The sequence below is a fragment of the Manis javanica genome, chromosome 6 (genome assembly GCF_040802235.1).
Source record: "Manis javanica isolate MJ-LG chromosome 6, MJ_LKY, whole genome shotgun sequence".
In the NCBI taxonomy this organism is placed as follows: domain Eukaryota; kingdom Metazoa; phylum Chordata; class Mammalia; order Pholidota; family Manidae; genus Manis; species Manis javanica.
In genome coordinates, this window is record NC_133161.1 from 107,450,898 (window position 1) to 107,475,185 (window position 24,288).

A 24,288-nucleotide genomic window follows, 5' to 3' on the forward strand; every position below is an offset into this window, starting at 1 on the left:
TAGCATACTAAATAAGCTGTCATCCAACACCTCAGGTCTGTGCTCCTGTGCTTAAGTCCTGAAATGGCACCAGTGTTCAAATGACAGCTGAAGCTAAGCCAGTTGTTCACCAAGCTGGGGGCAGAACAAATCAGGACAGAGACAACAGCATGGAAATTTCCTTGTCATTCCACTCGGTGTGCCAGATTTTCATACTTGCAGTAGAAAGGAACAAACATCACCTCGAACTAAAGCCACTCTCAACATATCTAATTAAACATCTAGGGCTCTGAGGCATACACAACTGCTTCAAGAGATGAAAAGAGCACGAACATCTCCAGAAACAGATCCCAGGAATTGCTTTCTATTAGCCAGGTACTTTTCATTGTATCTCAGAATCCAAATATAAATTTATGATAAGGTCATAGAAGGGAACAGTCCACTCTGAGCAGGAGTTAAATTGTAATTAAGCACATCACCAAGATAAAATCAGAGCATCTAGACTCCCTCTCCCAGTAATGACAGGGGAAGCGGTCCTGAGGATGTATAATGTAAAAAGGAGCATATGTCCGCCATTGTACCTGCCACAGGTTAGAAATGTGCCCGTACTTAAATGCCAATGTGACAGGAGGGCCCTCAGGGAGTTTAAGTAGGTCTAGGAAACAAGCACAGATTGTGCTAAACACTGTCCAGCAAGGGGTCTGGCCACTGGATTCATTTATTCCTTGCCTCTGAGTCACAGCGATCTCAAGAGTAAAAAAGTCTACTATACTAGGTCAAGGAATGTTCAAATTAATGAAGTCAAAAAATCTTTCTATTAAAGAAAAATGTCCAAATGTTGGTACATAACTTTTTCATATGGTATAAATGGCAATTTATATTTAAACTGATTTGTGGAAAATCACCTCCCCTCTGGTGGAGCAACTAAAGTATGCATAAGATACTCGAGGTAGAGGTCTAGAGATGAAGCTCTTGGGGGTTGTAAATATTTGAATGTAAAATAAAGAACAGGGAATGGCTAACAAAAGAAAACTTCAGAGTTCTAAGTAAAGTTCTGTCAATACGATTTCATGCAAAAGGCCAATCCTTTCCCTCACCTGCTGGATTAAGTAAGTCTCAGCAGATCATTCTCTTCCTTCTAAGTATCTGCCACCACAACATTTTTCTTCCTGTCCGACCCAAGGTTGGTCTGGTCCCTCAATCATATACTATATGTATTTTGCTATCTGGACCCGCTTTTTACACAACATTTATTTTCACGTGTGTTTTCCTACGGAGTGAAGCACATAGCAGATGCATGGAAGGCTTCTTGAGTTAGAATCAGGAAGTACATTTAAGGTTATCAGAGACCTTCAGTTAACCTGCAAGAACATGGACTCCTTGGAAAAACTAAACATAGCCCTGCAAGGCTTGGAGAAAACTCTGAAGGAAAGTAAAGTTGTGGGAGGGATGGTGCAGAGGTCAGATCGATCCTCAGCCCACCTAATGGAGCTCTGCACTTTACTTGTATCAAGGAATTCGACTAAATTCCCCTGTCAAATGCCCCACGCAGAAGCTGTCCATTCCCTGCTGCAAGATCTCCTGAGGCACATGCCTTCTATGACCATGGGGCACTCTTCCTTGTGCAGAATCCAAGCCTGGCCGCCTGGTCCCATTCCTGTCTCTCAGGGCCACTCCACAGGAAGCCAGCCCTTTCAGCATCTGACAGGGTTCTCATGGCTCCCCACGTCTTGTCTTCTCCAGGAAAGTATGCCCCGTTTGGGTACAGATGTGGTTTCCCATCATCAGGGAGAATGCCCTTCACTCTCATTTCTCCCTCTGAAGCTTCAGACAGAATTAACATTCTAGCAACCAGAGCATCACTGAATCGCAGTGAACTTTCTGCCCAACTCTCCTCAGTAGTTCTGTCTTCCCACCCTGTGCTTTTACAGTAGGGTGTGGGGACCCAAATACAGGGTGTTACAGCTATCCCCAGTAAAGCTCAGACAAATGGAATCTGGTCCATGACTTCAGTGTCAGGAACTTTTCGAGCCTCACGCTGTCACTCAAGGCATTCACTACTCCTTCCAGTTTTTTGTCATTGAAATGAATAATCTGAGTCAACTTCTGTGAGGACCCAGAAATCCTGAATACCACCATGCCAGCTCTGTTCCGCGTCTCTGCAATGACCCCAAGGCAGATGACCCAGCACAGCAGTGTCCACTAACTCCACCATATGGTCAGGGGGGGGGAAAGGATCAGCCCTGTACAAGATGTAGAATCTTTCTACACCCTGATGCTGTAATCCAGAGCCCGGAATCTTCCCCAAGTCCAACAGGCTCCCTGGAGCAGGAAAGAAAAGTAAGAGAAAGAGAGAAGGTCCCCCCAACAAGGTGAGTCCTGGACTAGCTTCATGGAATGTGGAGGGAAGACGTGGCCAGGGGAATAGACTGCAGGGAGGAGCAGGCAGAAGCAGAGGGTGGGGAGCACCCAGGCACTGGGTCACACACCCCCAGATGTCTTCTAATCAGCTGTCCTAGATGCTCATCAGTCATATCAGCTCCCTGCCTGGATAAAATGTAAGTGGAAGTGAGTTCTATGGTATTTGAATTATATATTAATTTCAAAAGAGAAAGAAAGGAAGGGGGATGGGAAGAAGGAAGAAATGGAGATGGATCCAAGACCTCCTCTCCCTACAATTTATGAATTGACTGTTACGGCATGCCTTGCATGTTTTCCCTCCAATCGGTGATGAAATACTGGTGATGGAGCCAATGGTCAATCCCACTGTGGACCATCCTTCCATCTTAGTATTTGATTGATCCTAATTTTACAGGTACCGTAATTACACCAGTTACAAATCCACCTACTGCCTATTTATTTAGACCTGAATTCCCTGTCACAGCTGAGATACCAAGCGAGGTACTCTGAGTGCCTCCATGCAGCTCAGGCACACTGTTGCATCACGGATCTCCCAGCCTCATGGTTCCACTGATAACTGAGCCCAACCTGTACAGGACATTGGTGGGCAAAGCCAAATTAGTTCCAAATGACTATGAAGTACCCCTTGAATAATCTCCTCTAGGTGCTTCTCCTTGAAGCCTTCACAGATGTTCCCACCCATCTGGCGAGTGCCCTGGGGGGTGAGTCTGCTTTTCATCGTTTGCACATGTCCTTTTAAAATCTCAGCTTGGTGGGCTCCTTGCTTCCCAAGCACCTTGACCAGGATATTCCCACTTCTTCCCTCCTAAACAAGGTCATCTGTGCTCTTCATGATGTCTCAGGCCCCCATTTATTCCCTGAAGCACCCCTTTCAGATGCACATCAGTAAGGCACAGTCATCCCTTTCCCAACTGAGTCATCCTGAAATCTATTACTCACCACCAATTCTACTTTCTTTTAACAAGTTTTCTCACTTTATTGTTCAATGCAGTCATTTATTTTCAGCCTTACTATGGTATAACATGGGAGGTTGTATCTCCAGCCCTGCCTCTAGGACTCCAACCCACCACGGGAACGCTCTCATCTGAATGAGGCAGCAGTCACCCTCCCCTTGCCCACAGAAAGGAGGAGGTCCGGCAGGAACCCTGGCAGCTTCAGGTGGCCACACGCTGTCATGAGCACTCTGGAAAGCAGTGGTTCCCAACACTGGCTCATAGAATTACTGGGCAGCTTAAAAAAAAACACCTATTCCTGTTGGTTGAGAATCAGTTCTCAGGTGAGTCTAGTGCACAGCTAGATCGGGGAATGGAGAGAGGCACGTTGTTTTGGCTTTTCTGATCAGTTTTTTGAAAAACAGCCTTATTGAGGTATTGCTATGCAAAGAGCTGCACACATTAAATATCTATAATTTGATTAGTTCAGACATATGCAAACACCTGTGACACCATCAGGGTAATAGACATATTCTGATCAGTTTCAATATCGAATCTCCATGAGAAAAAAGGTTTTTTTAGAAAAGAACTTTCAGTTCTTCAAAAACAGGTTTTAGACCTTTTATCTGTCCACCTGGTAAGTCAGAAACTTCACAGACACAAAGATAAGTTGAAGGTTTGCTGTTTCTTTCAACATCCCTTGATGCTTCCTATGTCTGAATCTTTTCCTTCCTTGCCTGACTTGGTTTCCCTGATGGGCGGGGATGAGCCTCTCTCTGGAGACATGTAGTCAAATTCTGGTCTTTTAACTGTGACGTGGTCCACACGCCCAACGGCAAAGCCCAGCGTCTCTGGGCTCTAAAGAGGAACCACGGTAGCTCTGGTGAGACCCGACCTTGAGACTTTAAGGGTAGAAGGACAGTTGCCCTGTGAGTCACTCCTCCAGAGACAAATATTTTACTAGAAAACATCTTAAACTTGAATAAGCCCAAACTGGTTGTACTTGGGACAGCATGTGGGACTTACCTAGGAAAGCTATGCTTTTATTTCTACCATAGGATAAGTGCTTATTATAAGCCCTAAAACTGATAGGCCACATGGGTTAGAAAGTACTCATTTCTTTGCCATTTTAGCCCCCTTGAATAGCTGCTGCCTCAGAGCAGCCACACCCGGGGTCAAGGAGACGAGGTGAGGGGGACCAAGAGGCCCTTGAGCTACTGCCAACCACGGCTGACATTAAGGTTTTGGAACTGAATCCTTGGCGTTCTGGGGAACAGGTTTCTCTTTTTTTCTCCTTTGAGTAAATTGCTGGTCATTTAAAATCAGTTCTATTCAACTCTATCCTGGAAAACAAGGGCTTATATTTCCAGTCTTGAGTTGAATAACTCCCAGATTGAAAAACAAATTTCTGGCCAGTGAAGTAATATGGAAAACGAAAAATAAACATCCTCTTATGATCTTACAGAATTTAAATCTGATAATAAATTGCATCTCATTGAAATAATACAAGCATGGCCAATACAAGTGGAATGATAATGAATCTGGCAATGAGATCTGGACAGCAGAATCTGGTTAACCGTTACCCACATGCTCAGAACTTCTAAATCTGCATTCTGTCTCTGACTCTCTCTTGGGCTACGGAAGAAGCCCCCCACTGCTTTCAATTCCTGGGTGCTCGGCAAGGACTTCAGATTCAAGATGTGCACAGCTGCCACCCTCCACGTCCTCTTCTGCCAAGAGCCTCTTGGAACCTGCTCTTTTCATGGCCTCTCACTGTCTGCAGCCAGGACCTCTGAGTTATTAACTCCCTTTATCCATGCATTACATCATTCCGTGCATTATATCCACACATTTCACTAGAGCACACATCTCCTCCCCTCCAGTCCCCACCTCCCAGCCCAGCACTGTCCTCACAGCCTGCTGAGGGACCACACTCACACTATTGCCTCACTTTGTGCACAAGTGAGGATCATCTCCTTAGAAGGCTATTCAAGACCCTCTCAAAGAGCCTCACTCTCCTTTCTCTATCTCCTCTCCTGCTACCTGTCAGGCACCCTGAACTCTAGCCTTGCAGCTCCCTGAATACACAGTACACTTCCCACACTTCCATACGGTCTCACCACAGACTCTGCTCCTCGCTTTTCAGAGATCAGCTCTGTGAAGTCTTTCCTGACATCATCCTCTCTTCCTCCTCTGCACATCGTGAGCCTCCCTTCTCTGGATCTCCATTTATATAGCTCTCACCACATATGACAACGTTGTTCACTGTTAATGGCATCTAACCTCCACACCAAACCCTGAACTTAAGAGCAGTCCTGTCTCGCCCTCTCTGCGCTGCCCACGTGCTCATTACAGTTCTTGACACAAAATAAGCACTTTGCCTGAAGCAGAAGTGATGTGCAGCATCAAGGAGACTCCCTACAAAGGCGCGATATGTTAACTAACACAAACTCAGAGCCCAACAGTCACTTTAATTACAATGTTACACCCAGTGCTGGTGAGGATGGTCACACAATGAGGGCCAACCATGACAACGTTTGAAGACTAGTGGCAGCATTGATTAAAATGCAAACTAATTATAACCTTTGCTTCAGCAATTCTATTTCTGCAAATTCATCCCATGACAAAAAAGTTCTAGTACATAAAGGCATAGTATGTAGCCAAATGTTTACTAAGTCCTAGGTGCCACAATCCTCCTTCCAAACTCCTGGGACCAGATGTGTGGACAACTTAAAACGGTTTGGATTCATGAATGACAGGAAATATAATACCATGCACTACATAACACTACCAGCAGGGTCTGCACCGAAACATGCAAACATCCGCTAAAGTCATCAAACAAGGAGGCCATCAGGCTGATGTGACTCTGAGGCCTTCCCAGCCTGCATAAGCAAACCAAAACCTAAGCCAGAGAGCTCCTGTAAATGCCCCAAGGTTAAGAAGAACACAGCCAGGAGGCTTTCCCAAACCATGCAGCCACTTAAACTACATCCAAGCCAGTCATCCTCGCCATGCGAGGAATCCTTGGCTCTGCGCCTCTACAAAACCCCGGCTCCTGTCAGGAGTGCCCCCAACCATTCCGGGCAGGGTGCTTCCCGATTTGAATTGATGTTTGCTCAAATAAATTCATAAAAATATTAAGATGCTTCAGTTGATTTTTTAGTACATCATGCAAATCGGATTTTAAAAGAATATAAATAGCACCACATCCAAATCCATTCTCGCTACTAAGTGGATTATTTAAACTAAAACCAAGTGTTCATGAATACTGTTTTGAATTTCACAGTAAATTCTAGATAACGAACTGTGGACCTTCACTAGTAAAAACAAAGCAAATCGAAAACTAACCTGGCACTTCCTGAATGTACTTACAGGAGAATGTGTAAATGAATTACAGTGCCTCCTCAGGGAATACTCTGTCACTATGAAAAACAATGAGGTTGTATTATTTACTGATTTAGAAGAATATTTACAATATACAGTCAATGAAAAAATCAAGTTATAGGATATATACAGAAACAGACTTTTAGGGCTTGTCTTAGTCCGTCTGAACTGCTATATCAAAATACTACTGACTGGGTGGCTTATAAACAAATAACACAAATTTATTTCTCACAGTTGTGGACACTAGGAAGTCTAAGATCACGACCATGGCCATCTTCTCATGAGGGCCCCTGTCTGGTTCACAGCCGGCACCTTCTTGCTGTGTCCTCACGGGGCAGAAGGACCAAGGGGCTCTCCGTCAGCCCTTAAGGCCTAGCCTCCTTCCAAAGCTTACTTCCTAATACCATCACCTTTGGGAGTTATGATTCAGTGAACAGATTTTGGGAGGAAACAAACACTCAGACCATAGCAAGAGTCTAGAGATAATAAGTATTTCTTATGGTTCTGAGCACAAGAAAATGCCTCCAACTTATACCAGGAATCTTCATGATTCCTGTATAACATGAATCAAGGGAGAAGACAACTTCTTCTTTAAGACATCTGTCCCTAGACCAGACATCTCCCCAGCCCCAGGCTGCTAACCAAAGGCTGGGCTCAGGAGCCTCACCATGGCAGAACAACAAGGGTTATAGGAAAAGGGGCACGTGGAGGAATGCACAGTGAAGGGAGCAGCCCTGCCCCTGCACCCATCTGCACACACCTCAAGCTGCCCGTGCTGCTGGGAGGAGAGCGGGGAGCTTGAGGTCCGGCTGACTTGGCACCAAGGGAGCTCCTCAGAAGGGCAGTGCCAGGGGTGACCTTGCGTCTCAGTGCCCTGGAACTCATCTCAGCATCTCCAACTCTCGCAGGCAGGGAGGGAGACTGGGCACTGGCTCTGCAAAACCTGCGAATGCTTTACCCACTTGCACCACGAATTATCCACAGCAGAGCAACGAACCCGGAGGGACACAATAAACCGGAGTAATGTGAGTACTTCAAAACAACTTCAACACTCTACTGGGAGACTTGGGAAAAAGATCTGGCCAAGATCAACAGCCAGAGAGCAACCCTGGGAGGGCCGGGCGCACAGTGCTGCTGGGGAAGCCACGGACCAGGAGCTCTGGGAGCAGAGACCCTGCCTCCCAACATTCACTGCCCATGGCTCCTCATGCTCCCTCCCACCCCCTCCAGCAGTGGTGTGAAAGTAACAAGTGCTCCATGAGTGTTAGAGGAATTAACACATGGCCCTGATGGGTGTGCTCACAGATTGTTCCATGGAGCCTATCTTCCTTTTAGATTTGACCAAACAGCTTTCCATTCATCTGTACCCTTATGTTCCCTCCTTTGAGCTGGCTGGGCATGGAGTCCCTCGAGTCTCACAGGAGTTGACTTCAGAGACATTTTCTATGGAGAAAATGTCATTCTCTCCTTCAAAGGAACTCAGATCAGAACCAAAAATTAAAATAAGTGAGCAACCTCAACACCCAGAATTCAAATGTCCTGCTCCTCTATTCCACCATGTGGCAGCTAGAGATGTGGCCCAGTTATGCAAAAGTACTTCAAAGGAGCTGCAAGCTCAGGGGAATGGCTTAACACCTCCTGCTGTCAGTTATTTCATTTGCAAAACCTGGTAGGGATGGCCTTACAGGTTTCCTTAGTATCTAAGAGGGTAGTGTATCAAGGACCAATTCTGAGGCCAAACCTTTCCCTCCTGCCAGCTCTCCAGAAGGCCACTGGGTTATCTCACTTTTAAATCACTGGTACCTAGTTAAGACCCAGCATACTTCTAACTTATCCTCAATCTTCTGGAAGGAACTACCAGATTCATTTCTGTTCATAAAGAATAGGACAGGTACACATCTAAATCACCAGCTCTCTCTGGCTTGTTTAAAGCACATGAAAAGTGTCATAGCCTGGATAAACAAGTGTCACACACATGACTGCCACAGAGCCCCAGTCCCACACCTGATATGGTGTCATAGGAACCTCAAATCTAGGACCCCAGGTGGTCACAGGTTCCTAGATCTATCCACTGCCTGACTGTGTTGCTAACATTTTTTTCTTACTGTTATGTCAATCCAACAACTCATGGCTTTGAAAAGACATTCAGCGGCTGCTTTGTACTTAATGAGCTCAAATCCATCTCACAGCCATAGGCTTGTCTCTGCTGTAACACACAAGCCTGCTTGGTCATTCCTCTTCTGTTCTCTGTGCTCTAAGTTATTCCGTGCAGCCAGCTGGAGGATATCACAGAATAAGCAGGGTAAGACCTTGGAGACTGTCTAGCTCAGGAAACGGGGGCCTAGAAAGGGACTTGACTTCTCATCCCTAAAACACATTGCATCACCAAGGATGATGGGGAGTTACTCTTTCCTTCTCCACCCCTTCTCTAGGCCACCATTTGTTTCTGTTACTAAACGTGTACCAAATGTCTTCTCTGTGCCAGACAGTGCTGGCCCAGAACCTGGTGAAGTCAAGACAGAGCTCATTCCCTCAATGAACTCCTCGTCTGGGGGGACAACACATGCTCTATTCCAGCAGCAGTGAGTCTGCTGATGGGGCACAGCACCAAAGCACCAGGGGCCACATGCCCATCAGCTGACACAAGGAAGGAAGAGAGAGGGGCCACCATCCAAGTCCCCCTGAAGGAGAGCATCCGTGTACATGCTTAGCACCTGTGCCCCACACACTACACATGAAACCTGCCAGCTGTTTTCCCTTTTAGTCTTGGCATTATAATTAATGACCCCACCACTCCCCTGACTCAATGGACAGCCCTCTCTCAAGTACAGGCTGGGAAAACTCAGGGACTTGGCTCTTTCTTGGTCAGAGGGACCGTGGAAATGTGGGTAGATCTTGGTCACCATTGGAGGGTGAGCCAGGGTTGTGAGGTCCTTCCAGCCCTCCACGTGAGGTTCCTCTACCACTGTCAACTTCTGAGAAGGCCCCAAGGCCCCAGGTGCCCACACTTAGAAATTCATGTGTGCCCAACACAAACCCAGCACCAGATCACCTTTCACCTGCTTCTTCCTCTCAAGCTGTCTCCCACCTCTACTCTGTGGACACATGTCCTTCCACAGACGGAGGGTGTGGGCAAGACAGCCTCCAGGATAAGCTAAGGAGCCTCAGGCTGCAAATCTCAGCAGACAGGGTGATGTTTCTTACAGACAGTAGAGACAGGCTGGCTGCTCCCAGTCAGCGAGGCCCCCACTGCCCACAAAGGAGCTGGTTATGGCTGCAGTGGTACCCACTGCAAGGGAACCCCTCCACCTACAGACACTGAAGATGAGCCGGGAAGGACCCATCTCACAGTCACCAGGAGCATGCCCCCAAGTGAGACATCTGTCCAGTCCTCCTGCCCCCTAGGGGTAGTAGTTCCACCTGGTCATCACTGGACAGACCCACTGACCCCCTCCGCACCATAATGCAACTTCAGATATTACCGAATCATGGATATGATGAACATGCACACCCACCCTCAAAGCAGCCAAGTGTGTCCACTTTATAAAGGGAGGACTGAGACCTGAGGTCAACTCACCTGTGACGTCACTCAGCTGTGACAGCAGGTAGGTCAGAACCACCCCCCTTGCACTGCATGGCCGCCCTTCAGCATGGGCAGGAAACTGGCGCACCACCCCAGGGACAAGGAACTCAGCATGCCCTGCAGCCTCCTGGGCATCAGAGTGAGCTCCAGGATGGGACACCACACTGAGACTCTTCTCCGGCAGATGCCACCTTTGACTGCAGCACTTTCTGGACTCGAAACAAGCGAGGAAAGAGTGCTCCTTTAGATCTGTGCAGCCCTGTGCCGACCACAGCCTCTGGCAGCTCACTCCTCACTATCTCATCTTGTGCCTCCCACAGCTCATATCATGCTGAGCTGTGCAGACGAAGGGGCTGAATGAGCAAGTCCTTGACAGAACAACTCAAGTGGAGAATGAAAGCAAAGGAACTGGATTTGGTGATGCCACCCTACCTATCTAATAGAGGCGATACCTGTCTCCTAAGCCTTGAACCAAAGTCCAAAGAAGGCACGTTTTAATTAAAAGCATTTGAAAAAGCAGCCTGTAGACAGGAAAGAAAGGCACTGCACTGGAGAGCAAGGGAGAAGAAAAAATAACATGAGAGAGACTTGAAAAACATATTGCTTCTCTGTTCAGGCTCCAAAGGGACTTTTTCTTCAAAAATAAAGAGAATACTTTGTTTGCACATATACATGTGCATGCTTGCAGCTCAACACTGGTAAAAATAACAAATGAAAGAAATTTAAGAACCATGACAAAGGGAAAGAGCAGAAAGAGAGTGAATTCAGCATAAAGAAACCAAAACAGATGAGAGTAAGTCTGCACATCTATGTAGGTACAGTGGAAACCTAATTATCTTAAAAAAAATTAGCCTCTATTAGCTTGATACCTATAATGAAGAATGAAATTCAGAAACATGCAGAGAGGCAAGAGAAGTAGGGGTGCCATATGGGATTCTGGTGAGACAAATGAATTAGATTTCAAATACAGGAGCAAAATCTCTAAAATAAGTGTGCAGCCCAGATGTTCTCTCTCCAGTGTGTTCCCTGCATCCCATAGAATTATAAGCACAAAAGGGAGGTGTTGTTTTAAATATATTTTCTGCAGAGTTAACAAACCCTATAACAGAATAAAAGGACACCATCTTGACTCAACACATATTTAAAGAATTACCTATTTGGGAGAATCTCATATACAGCACTTTACACGGAAATGAAAAGTAGAATATACTCAGCATGTGTTTTTTAAATGAGATTGGTTCTAAATCATGGGTTTCTTAATTTAATGTGAAAGGTACTTAAAAAATAACTGATCAATCACACATGATTACACTGCAGCTCCCTGGGGTACAGGCAAGTCCTATGCCACTGCATCCCAGCAACTGACACATGGTAGACCCTCAACAGGTGTCCATGGATTCAATGAATGAAGAGTGGCCACCTCAGCCCCTTGAGTGGAGCCTTGCACACCAAACGTGTGTCACAAGGGGGGCTGGCACAGTGTGGAGACCACAGGGCACTAGCCAGGATATTAGATAATGACACCTAGGCCCCCGGCGTTGGTGAGCTTGGGCTGGGCATGAATCTCCTTTATCTGCACCACATCCATGCTGACTCCACAGAAACCATGTCTTCCACAGGCTCAAGCACTTCTAGGCAGGGTTGTGATCTTTCTATGGCTACCACCGGGCCTGCAGAAAACCTACCCTTTAGCGACATAAGCTTGCATGGAGTAGAATATATCTAAGCCATTTCTTACTCCCGTTGTATAAAAATGCTTCACTACCTCAACCTGATGGAAAGCAGGGAGAAGAGCTGCCTAGTGTGAGGAGTGGAAAAAGCAGCACCCTCCTGGGTACCAGGCTAACCCATGGGTACATCAGGACACTGACTCCGTCATGGGTGCCAGAAGGCAGCAAGCCCAGTTTCTGAAGAACCAATCTCACATGGATACACAGCAGGCTGCAAGCTACCATGGGTGTGTGTATACCTGTATGTGATTTCAGTGCTGACAATGCGCGGGCCCCAAGCTCCACACGCAGAAGGTCAACACTGTGTGCACATCTCATGAAGAAGCTAACTGAGGTCAAAGGGCAGGGACATAACAGAGCATAGTGACAGCAATGTTTACAACTAAATGAAGGTAGTGACTTCTCAAGGCTGTGAATATACCATATGCTCCTGCACAATTCACCTTAAATCAGTTAATTTTGTTATGTGAATTTCACCTCAATTAAAAGTAATAAAGCAAATATCTGAACTCTGATCTTCTGGACTCTGGAACACTATGATTAGGAAAAGGAGCTAGAAATGAGAAATAAAAACAGGGAAAAGTAAGCTGGGAGAAAGTAAACTGTGCAAACACAAAGCAGTGGATTCAGATGAGGGCAGTGGGAACAGAGAAGAACAGAAACATCAGAGTTGAGTCAGGAAAACTAGTGCGTTTGGTTGGGGTTTTCAAGTGGCCGTGGGATAAGACAACATTAATTCACGTGTAGGCACAGGACAGTGCCCAGCCTACACTAAGAGCTCAGTAAGTGTTACCAGTGCCCACTGTTACACTGCACTTCCGCGCTCCAGTAACAGGGTGGCTTTACCTTTCAATCCCAGGGCCCTTCCTCTCACCTGTGGTGAGGGGAGCCAACCAGCTGGTCTGAGTGACAAGCACAGGCCTATATTCTGTCAGCACAAAGCCACGTTCCACACACAGTGAGTAAGTAAGGCAAATTCATTGCACAAAGAAGAACTGTTTTATCTTCCTGCTATCCCATCACCATTTTTCTTCTGCCTGACAATCCTGTGATTAGAGTCAAAGTCCTTACGCTGCTGCTTTATTTTCCAAGTGGCTTTTGTCTTTTTCAGCTGCAGAGGCTTTTTTTTTACCAGGACTCCTGCCATGTGGGCCATTAAGGACTCCTGCTTGTCAATATATCCCCATTCAGTCAGGCAACCTTGGTTTGCCTCCTACAAAGGTCTCTCCAAGGTTAGAAATTCCCCGAGAATGACAGGCAATATACATCTTGGCCCATTAAGAAATAACCTTCTTTCTCATTTTGCAAAATTCCATACCAAAAATAACAGCTTTTTGGAAAAAACAGTTTGGGTGCATTCCCCTCAAAACCTCTGGAACTTCAGAACACAATAAAAAATAGTAACTGATAACCTGGGAAGTTAATCTGGCTACCTAGGCAGGTGGCTCAGCATAGCTAGTGGCTAACACAGCAGATACTAAAAAAACACAAAAACAACAGGAAAATGCAGCAATGCTTCAACTAGAGTAACATCAGTAGGCACCAGAGCACATAGCAAGAAGCACTGAATCCCTGAGCCACAAGCCAGCAAGGGTGACAACGCCTGCGTGGGTGGGGGGGGGAACCCGGGGCCAAGGAGATCTCTGTGATCATCTGACACACACACATACACAGTCAGAGCAGCTGAACTAAGGACTCTTTCCTGCCTGCTCTTACTACCCTTGCTTCCTTTGCCTAAGAAAATCTGTAAAACCAACATAACTTGGGCCTTGCTCAGGCATCTTGCCCCTTTGACCAGTCAGGTATGAGCTAACATGCATCACAAACTGAGCCCCAGGTATTTCACGCTGTCCTCGAAGTCACTGGTCTGAGCAGGCTGAGTGTCTTTAGGTAGGTCACCTGCTCATTTGTGAGCAGAGGCAGGTGTAACCAGGGACGAAGCCCTCCCAAGACTGGGCTTTCCCCATCCCATAACCAGTCCTGTTACCTAAGAAATAATTCCCAGAGAAAGATGTGACCAAAGAATCATACCAACAGAAAAGTGTACAAATACTTACATATAATATGTTGGATAGAGTCCTTCAAAATACCAGCAATGTTTTTTGGCATCTGTGCACTGGAAATAGAAAGAAGAAAAATTTTGTCAGTGAAAACTAGCATAGTGCTGAGCAGATCTCAAAGAGAAACGAGGAGGAGAGAATATGGCTTAAAGTGAAAAGCAGAGGCTTCAAGGAGACAGTGATGTTAGAGGAAGATCCACCCCTACCTTGACTGTTTTTTTTATTGAAGTATAGTTGATATACAGTCTTATACTGGTTTCAAGTACACAACACAGTTGTTTAACCGTTATACCCTTATTATTAAGTACTCACCCCCAATAGTGCAGTTACTATCTGTCAGCATAGGAAGATGTTAGAGAATCACTGGATATGTTCTCCGTGCTCTACTACAGTTCCTGCGACCAACTTATATTATGACTGAGAATTTTTGTGCCCCTTTATCCCACCACACACACACCCAATGCCTCCCCCAACTTTTTATTTCTTTAAAATATTTTAAAGGAGGGAAAATGTGTATTCCCCTGTAATTTTTCTAGCCTTTCCATATCTCTAAAAACACAGGCATGACCAATTCATTAAAAAAGCAAAGACTATCTGTCTTGCCAGTGGGTTTCAGCCCTGAGCAAGTTCACTATGGATTCAGTGTGACCAAAGGAATGACAGTAGAATGTTCTTGGGGTGAAAGGGTTATAACCCAGCTTTACTTCCATGGTGGCAGGTCAATCACTAAAATCTCGTTTACTCAGAGCAAGTCTGCATGTAGCAAGCTGGTCTCCACCTCTGGGCCTCTGTTCTCGGCGCTGCCACCACTCCAGCCTCTGCTCTGCTCTCCTGCAGCCTTGCAGCCCTGCCACCGTGTTGCCCAGAGCACTAGGCAGTGCCTTTATATAGAGACAATAGCAAGATATTGCCCACATGTGTGTAGTGAGCTAACCAACCAGGGCCAGGTGAGAATCCTGGCCACAGACACTTTCATTTTATACACACTATCCCTTTTTAAAAATTCACATGGTATGATACTTTGAATATCTAAAGAACGCCAGCTATGCAGTATTACAAAGATACCCATATTCCCCCAATTTTTAATTTTTGAAAGATATTTCCCTTAGTTTTAACATTACTACATCTTTGTATTTCAGATTACTTCAAAAGCCATGTTCAAATCATGGGTCGCAGCAGATTTGCATCTGCCTGACTCTGTAAGTCAGGATTCATCAGTAGCATCGTGGTGCCCCTGCCCCCTGGGATGAGAAAAAGGCAGGAGGAGGAAGACAGGAAAGATAACAGGGGCCTCCCCTGTGCTCTCCCAGAAGTCCAACACTCTGGAAGGCAGGGAAGAGCAGCAGCGATGCCAGCCTGGCGGCGTATCTCACGGATCTCCAGCAGGTGAGAGCGTGCCTGTGGACAGCTGCCTGAGCGCTCTGAGCAGAAAGGCTCTCACCCACCTGGGCAAGACTTGTCAAAAATTACTCCACCCATGCCACAATTTTTGCTTATTCACAATTTCCTACCTCTGTGATTCAATTCCTTGGCCCCTATGTGTAAACAGCACCTCTGAAACATTACAGGGCAAAGCTCCCAAAAGGAAAATGGGAAAGGTGCAGTGAAACAAAGCTTTCGTAGGGAAAGATGGCCACTCCCTCCTCTGCATCTCTGCAGCCCTCCCAGCTGCACCGTGCCCTCCTCTGTGGTGACCAGCAGCTGTAAGGAAGTTCAGAAACTGACCCCAAATTTATAGCGGCATGCCAAGGAAGAGGTGAGTACAAATGCTATGTTTATGCTGGCTAAATTAGATGGGTTTTGAAAAGAACGCAGAACACTGGGGTTTTTTAATGTGCTTTAGAACACTCAGAAGTACCCTCAGGCAGCCCAAAGTGACCTAGTTTTATTAATGGGAAATCAGTTTAATTTCAACTAGGTTAGCTCCTGTCCAGCAAGAAAGGAAGTTCAGACAGCTGAAAAAATCTTTTTGGACAAGAAAGAAAATTTCAGGCCTCTGCACTAAATTACAATTCATTTCACTGGAATCTTTTACTGTAAACTGAGAACTGGGTCTTTCTTCCAGGTGGCATTTAAAATGTGTCTTCTTTATTCTCCATCACTGCTAGAGTCAGACACACCTTCTTGGAACTGGACACTCATCTCCCCCCATATTGTCCTGCCCCCATACAAGACGGTGGCAAGAGAACCAGACCAAGACGTCAGGAATCTGCTGGCTCTGCCATTAACAGTCCAGGAGAGCAGCTCTCCCAGCCTGAGATGCCCACACGGTGGGGGCATGTAAGCATACACGGGGGTGCATGTATGAATCTACAGGAAGAGGAGCTTCAGAGCTACAACAGGGTATATGTTAAAAGCACTGAATTGTTACATACAGCACAAGCCCAAGCCCTCTCACACATGGCGCTGGCAAGAAATTTAGCAATATCTGAAAAACCACTGATGCTCTCTCTATGTATATGGAACACCATATGCACAAGGTTATTTATGGTGGCATATTTCTAACAGAAAAATCCGGGAAAGGCTACAGTATCCCCTCATTGCAGACTGCCCAAAGGACGAGGCACCCCACAGGGCACACCAAGCAGGCAACAAGGATGAGGTCTCAGAAATGGTGTGAAATGATTTATAAGATGTAGTGTTAAGTGAAAAAGCAATATGCAAAAAGGTGTGTCTATTATGCTTTTCATGGAAAAGGAAAACTGTACATTTGGTTCATTTTTTACAAAAAGAATCACAGGAGGGTTTGGTAACAAGTAACAGAAATGCCCTATGGGAGCTGGGTGGCAGGGGTCAGAGACAGGGACAAGAAAGAGATGTCTCTGAGCATACTTTTTTTATAGATTGACTTCTGAAATGCTTCCATATGTAAAAAGTAAAGTCAAAAGGATTTTATAAAAATCTACTCTTCCAACTGGAATAAAGTCTATCCTGGCACTTCAGCACATACCTCTCTGCCGGGAGTGACCGCATGGTGGACAGCTGCGAGCTGAGCACAAGAACCTGTCAGGAGCAGGAAGACACTCTCCTCCGGTGCGCCTCCCAGAGCCCTCAGAGATCAAGGGCGCCATCTCTGTCCCATTATTCCTTTGATCTCCCCAAATCTACTACTGGCATTCTTGCTGGGGTGTTCGGTAACGTGGTTCCTCCTTGCTGGTTTCTCTTGCTCACAGCTATATGCTAATCACCTTCTACCTTTTCTCACTAAACTACTCAAATAAGGCTGATTTTAAAAAATATTAACCCCAGTTTGTTCGGTTATAAAAATTCTCTTAAAAGAAGAAAATATTATGGCCACATTTCCTGAAACAGAAGAGAAAATGCCTTTTAAACGGTGCTAAGGGGGATTTCCACAGCACCCCCAAACACTGGTGGCCCTCAGAGGCGACACCATGAGCAACAGACAGACAGGTGGGATGGGGAAAGGCAGAAAGGCACTGGCCACTGGCAGACGCGTCTGGATCGAGGGGCAAGGATGGGCCCAAACATGGAGGAGGGATCACAACCTAGGAGACTGGGTTCTGACGTCACAGCCACTGACCAGCCATGCCAGTCAGTCCGGATCTCAGCTTCCTTACTGCTAAAATAGAATACTGTCTTTCCTCCAAAATCCGTAAAATGGTCTTATGAAGTACCTGAGACTGAATGTATAAAAATGCCTAGACAGATCAGAATATGGTTCACTGAATCCCACAGCCAGGCAGTAACTCTATTCCTAAATGAGTCTTGAAGCAAAGCTTTAATTCTCCAGAGCAAATAACTTCCAGAGCTCATTCCACTGTGATCATCCAAGCAGAAACAATGCTTCCAAACCTCTCAAGAACAGATTCTAAATATGTTAAGACCTTAACATTTGTGTGAGTCTCCCAAAGTCTCCCTTAAAGTAAGCCCCGCTCCAAAAAAACGTTTTAAAAGTATGTAAGAAAAAAATCAATTTCAGGATTATGTCCACCGCTAGAAGTAGGGCTACCCATACTGCAAAGATACTACTATGGCTTTTAAGGACTGACCATCTACTAAAACAGAAAATATATCTGATAGGGGAGGTCAGGTCAGCTGCTTTCTGTTACTGACTGGATATTCCCAATAACCAGGGCTCAGCACCAAGTTTTGGGCAAACAGCAGGTCCTCAAGGAGCTCCGTGTGTAATGGGAATGATAAGCATTACATTCTATTTCCTGACAAGATCACAGAGTGTGGTTTTAACCTGTAAGCTATTAACAAATCAGAATAAACAGCATTGTGAGAAAGCATCTACTGTGTGCAGCAGTTTCACCCAATGGTGATCTTACATTACTGGGAAGGCTCATAAGATATCTACACTCAGGGAAGAACCTAGTGCCCTATTATTCAAAGCCTAGGATACCCACAAATATAGTTAAGACCTTCTAAATACAGTTATCCACACGTAGCCAGGATACAAATAAGTCAAAAGAGCAAATCCTTGCTGACCCCCAGTAATTATCCTCATGTTGACATACTACTCTTCATCTATCTGTACTGAACACAGGAAGACCCAGGATGCCACTGTTTAATGAAATAAACACCCTTTTCCAATTCCAAGTTAAAAGAATAGCTGTGCCACAGTAATATATGGTCAGTGTTGAGAGAACTGAAGCCTGTGAGCCTGGGCACATGGGGGTGAAAAGCATGGGCCTTCGTACAAAACACTATGGATCACAGTTCAGACAAGCTAGTATGTCACTAACACAACTAATCCCACCAACACTGGAAAGTAAGGATCCTTATTTCACTTGCTATGGCAACAGCTTTAGCCAGTCTGTCCTGGGCCAGTAAGTCTGCAGTTTGCTCTGAAGTGGTGGGAAGGTGCTTAGAGGATCAGCTTGACTCTCTCTGTCACAGGGGAAGGACACCCTAGTATGCCTCAGTGCCACTCACTCATCAAAACCTGAACTTGACATGTACGTGGGGGGGTCCAGGCTCTGTTCAGCTCCAGCCCAGCTGCAGTGGGCATTTACACTCCGCAAAGGCTCTGAATGAAGGCAGCCTCTTGGATGCTCATAGTGTGATACTCAGGACCAGGGACAGAGGCAGAGAGTAAGACCTAAACTTGCTGAAGTCGGAGAATTATCTCTAGACCTCTGAATTTCAAACAATAAATACAAATAATCATGCTTTAAATACCTGCATTGGAATTTAGTCCATTCCCTAAGTGCTAATTACTCAATCCTGGGGCTTATGGATATTCTATTTTTCAGGAATAATTCATGTACAAAGAACTTTGATTTAAAGGGAAAAAAACAGAGAAACTCTTTAAAAAACATAAATAAAAGATCCTTCATTGTCTTATAAAAGAAATCACCTCAATGATTCACATATTGGCAGCAAATAAATAAGCATCAAGATGTGGCACAGTCTACTAATATCTTGAAAACTCGGGACATTTAGACTCTAAGATCCAGATTAGTCCCAGCTGCACATGCCTGGGAAAATTCTGTGAACTCTCAGAACTTGCACATAATAAGTTTTTTGCTTTATCTACTTTACGTTTTAACACAAAATTACAGGGGAGCAGATTTAATCGGTCCTCAATTCAAGTAGGTATGAATAAGAATCCTCATCTCTGTGAGAAGAAAATTAATAATCAAAATTAAAAGGCAAATTATAAAAGAAAATATTCAAATATAACAAAGTTAATACACTTAGACTATAAAGAGTCTACATAATTCAGGAGGGAAAAGATAAAGATCCTAACAGCAAAGAAACAAAAGTAATAGATATGATAATTCCTCAAAGAAACACAAAAGTTCAATAAAGATATTTAAGACATAAAATTCATTAGTAATCAAATAAATGTAAATTATAACACTATAGTTTTTGTATATTAGATTGTTAAAAAACATAAAAACTAGTATCTCCTGTTGATGAGGCCATGAGGGAAAGGATATATCACATGATATTTCTGGGAATATTAATATAATGTTGCTGGAGGACAATTTTTCAATACATATCAAAAAAATCTTTAAAATGTATATAGCTCAAGTGGCATTATAAAGTTTATCTCAATATTAACAAATGTGAATGACTGTTATTTTAAAAAACCTTTAAAACATTAAGAATATTAAGGGGGAGGAAAAGATAGAGGCATGAGAAGTGAAGAAGAAACCTCCTCCCACAACCACATATAACACAAAAATACAGCAAACACAACTAATCCTGAAAGAGTGGCCAGAAAGAAGACTGCAACAGACAGCAAACATCTGGGGAAAAAGGAAGACCTCATGAAAAAGGGGGAAGTAGCAAAGTCACAATCCGGCAGGAGCCAAGCCCTACCTCCACCACAGCTAACTGGTGGGAGGAAGAGAAATGGAGTGGGAAAGGGGTGGAAGCCCAGTACTAATAAACATCTATACCTTGAGATCTGCTATGGGAGCACAAACCCACATTACATGGTGCTCTGGAGATTAGAGGGGTTGGAAAGCAAAGACTGTGGAATACTGGGAGAGATTGAGATTCCAGCTGCTTATGGAAAACAGGTACATACAACCAGCCACTCTGGGACAAAAGAAAGGAGGGCACTTTGAAAGACTACCCAGTAGCAAGAGGACTGCTAAAGGGGCAAGGATTACACAGCGCTTGCTGCACAGGAGAAGGAACAGGTGGACAAAATCATGGCAGCACACACAGCCCAGCAAGTTGAAACTTTCAGGAGCTTCAGACACTCCATCACCCTGACTCGCAACACAGTGCCAAGACCCCTCACCATGATACAGAGCCTGACATGCTTTCCTATCAGCCAATACCAGTTTGCAAACCTACAGCCCCTGCCATCGCACCAGGCCAGCCAGAGGGTGGCCCCACCTACAGCAGCTACAGGAGTATAACATAGAGGCTCCTCCCTCTACGCTAAGCCCACTGGTCCTGGCACAAGAGGAAGGCACTGCAGCTGGGAAGCAAGAAAGAGCTCTTTCCTTCCGACAAGCACAACACCACTTGCCTGCAACTCCTGCCATCTCTCCACAGGCTAAGCAGTTCCAGAGAGTAGAGCTTCTGTGCACTAGAGGGTGCTAACTGCACAAAGTAATTATTTCATATTATTCATTAGTAATACGAAGCAGCAAAAGAAACTGGTACAAACCAAAATGCCTAAAACACCAGAAAGAGGGCTCAGTGAAAATGAAATCACCAAACTTCTTGGTAAAGATTGCAAAATAAAAATCATAAACAATCTCATGGAGCTACAGAAAACTATTCAGGATCACAGAGGTGACTTCAAGAAAGAGATACACACTTTGACAAATATGGAATCTGAAATGAAACATACAATGGACAGATTCAAAAGCAGATTGGAAGAGGTAGAGGAGACAGTAAATGGAACAGAAATTAGAGAAGAGGAATACAAAGAAACTGAGGAAAAGAGAGGGGAAAAAAGGATCTCTAGGAATGGAAAAATAATAAAACAACTCTGCGATCAATCCAAATGGAACAATATTCACATTATAGGGGTACGAGAAGAAGAAGAGAGAGTAAAAGGGATAAAAAGTCTCACTGAGGAAATAACTGCTGAAAACTTCCCCAATCTGGGGAAAGAGATAGTCTCTCAGGCAATAGAAGTGCACAGATCTCAAAACAAGGGACCCAAGGAAGACAATACCAAAACATATAATAATTAAAATGGCAAAGATCAACAAGACAGAATATCAAAAGCAGTTAGACAGAGAAAACAGATCACATACAATGGAAAACCCATCAGGCTATCATCAGAATTCTGAACAGAAATCTTACAGGGTAAGGGAGTGGCATGATATATTTAATGCAATGAAACAGAAGGGCCTCCAACCAAGAATACTCTACTTGGCAAGATTATCATTTAAATTTGAAGGAAGGATTAAACAATTTCCAGATAAGCAAAAGTTGAGGGAATATACCTCCACAAACCATCTCTACAGTGTATTTTAAAGGGACTGCTCTAGATGGAAGTGCTAAAAAGGCTAAATAGCTGTCACCAGACAAAATAACACCACAGTAGAGGAAGAAGACCAATTAATTACTAAGCAAATTCAAAATTAAATCAGCTACCCACAAAGTCATACAAGGGATATACAAAGAATACAGAATATGACACCTAACATATAAAGAGTGGAGGAGAAAGAAAAAGAAGGGAGAAAAAAAAAAACAACTTTTAGATTGTGTTTGTAATAGTGTAATGAGGGAGTTAAGTTAGACTGTTAAACATGAAAAAAAAACTACCCTTGAACCTTTTGTAACCACACATGAAAAGCCTGCAATGGCAATAAGTACATACCTATCAATAATCACCCTAAACATAATGGACTGAATGCACCAATCAAAAGACATAGAGTTACAGAATGCATAAAAAACAAGACCCATTTATATGTTGCCTATAAGAGACTCACCTCAAACTCAAAGACATACACAAATTAAAAGTGAAGGAATGGAAAAAGATATTTCAGGCAATTAACAGGAAGAAAAAAGCAGGAGTTGCACTACTCTAACATACAAAATAGAATTCAAAACAAAGTAACAAGAGACAAAGAAGGACATTACATAATGATAAGGCGAGAGTGGTCAACCCAACAAGAGAATATAACAATTATAAATTTCTACACTCCCAACATAGAAACACCTAAATACATGAAAAAATACTAACAGAATTAAAGGGGGAAAAAGAATGCAATGCATTAATTTTAGGACACTTCAACACACCACTCATTTCAAAGAACAGATCCACCAGACAGAAAATAAGTAAGGAGACAGAGGACTGAACAACATATTAGAACGGATGGACCTAACAAACATCTACAGAACACTCCACCAAAAGGCAACAGAATACACATTCTTCTCAAGTGCACATGGAACATTTTCCAGAATAGATCACAAACTGGGCCACAAAAAGAGCCTCAATATATTCAGAAAGACTGAAATACTACTAACCAGCTCCTCAGACTACAAAGGTATGAAACTAGAAACAAACGATGCAGAGAAAACAAAAAAGCCTACAAACACATGGAGGGTTAACAACATGCTCCTAAACAAACAATGGATCAATGACCAAATAAAAACAGAGACCAAGCAGTATATGCAGACAAATACAAACAAGAGCTCAACAACACAACTTCTGTGAGACTCAGTGAAGGCAGTTCTAAGAGGGAAGTATACAGCAATAAAGGCTTATCTCAAGAAAGAACAACGTTAAATTAACAGTATAAACTCACAATGAAATTTGAAAAAGAACAAAAGAGGGAGAAAATCGGTAGAAGGAGGGACATAATAAAGATTAGGGCAGAAATAAATAAAATTGAGAAGAATGAAACAATAGCAAGAATCGATGAAACCATAAGCTGCTTCTTTGAGAAAATAAACAAAATAAACCCTTAGTGAGACTTACCAAGAAAGAGAGTGTACACATATAACCAGAAACAGAAAAGAGAAAGGAAAAATCACTACAGACACCACAGAAATACAAAGAATTACTAGAGAATACTATGAAAAATTATAGGCTAACAAACTGGATAACATAGAAGAAATGGACAACTTTCCAGAAAAATACAACCTTCCCAGACTTCCCAGGAAGAAACAGAAAATCTGAATATACCAATTACCAGCAATGAAATTAAAATGGTAATCAAAAAACTATTAAGAGAGGCTCAAGATGGCAGCATGAGTACACCAGAAATCTCCTCCCAAAACCATATATATTTTTGAAAATACAGCAAATACAACTATTCCTAAAAGAGAGACAAGAAGATACAGTACAACAGCCAGGCTACACCTACATCTGTGAGAACTCAGCATCTCACAAAAATGGTAAGATACAAAGCCATGACCCAGTGGGACCTGAGCGCTACCCCCACCCCAGCTCCCTGGCGGGAGGAAAGGAGTCAGAGCAGGGAGGGAGTGAAAGCCCAGGACTGCTAAACAACCACCTCTAGTAATTCACACTGGAAGTGCAGACACCCAGTGTATGGTGTGCTCTAATATCTATTAGATAATATCTATTAGAGAAACAGAAAAGTAAAATCTGAGATGGAGACTACAAGCAGGTCCCCACAGGTGGCTCCCCTGGGGAAAAAGAAAAGTGGGTGCTTTTAAAAGTCATAAAGGGACAAGGGCTTAACAGCTGGGCAAAATCCTCCTGGCACACGCAGCTCAGCAGGCTGGGAATCTTAAGGAACTTCAGGCGCCCTAACCCCCTGGGTGGCAACACAGCTCTGAAG

General features: G+C 44.1%; 1 protein-coding gene across 4 annotated transcripts in view; it reads right to left on the bottom strand.

Moving 5' to 3' along the window:
• Positions 1 to 24,288, bottom strand: part of VOPP1 (VOPP1 WW domain binding protein) — a 148,843-nt gene that overhangs the window by 47,040 nt on the left and 77,515 nt on the right. For all 4 annotated transcript variants that reach the window (XM_036994957.2, XM_036994956.2, XM_036994958.2 and 1 more), the window contains exon 2: positions 14,087 to 14,145. In XM_036994957.2, the coding sequence (XP_036850852.1) occupies positions 14,087 to 14,145 (59 nt within the window). The remainder of the gene's footprint in view (positions 1 to 14,086; positions 14,146 to 24,288) is intronic.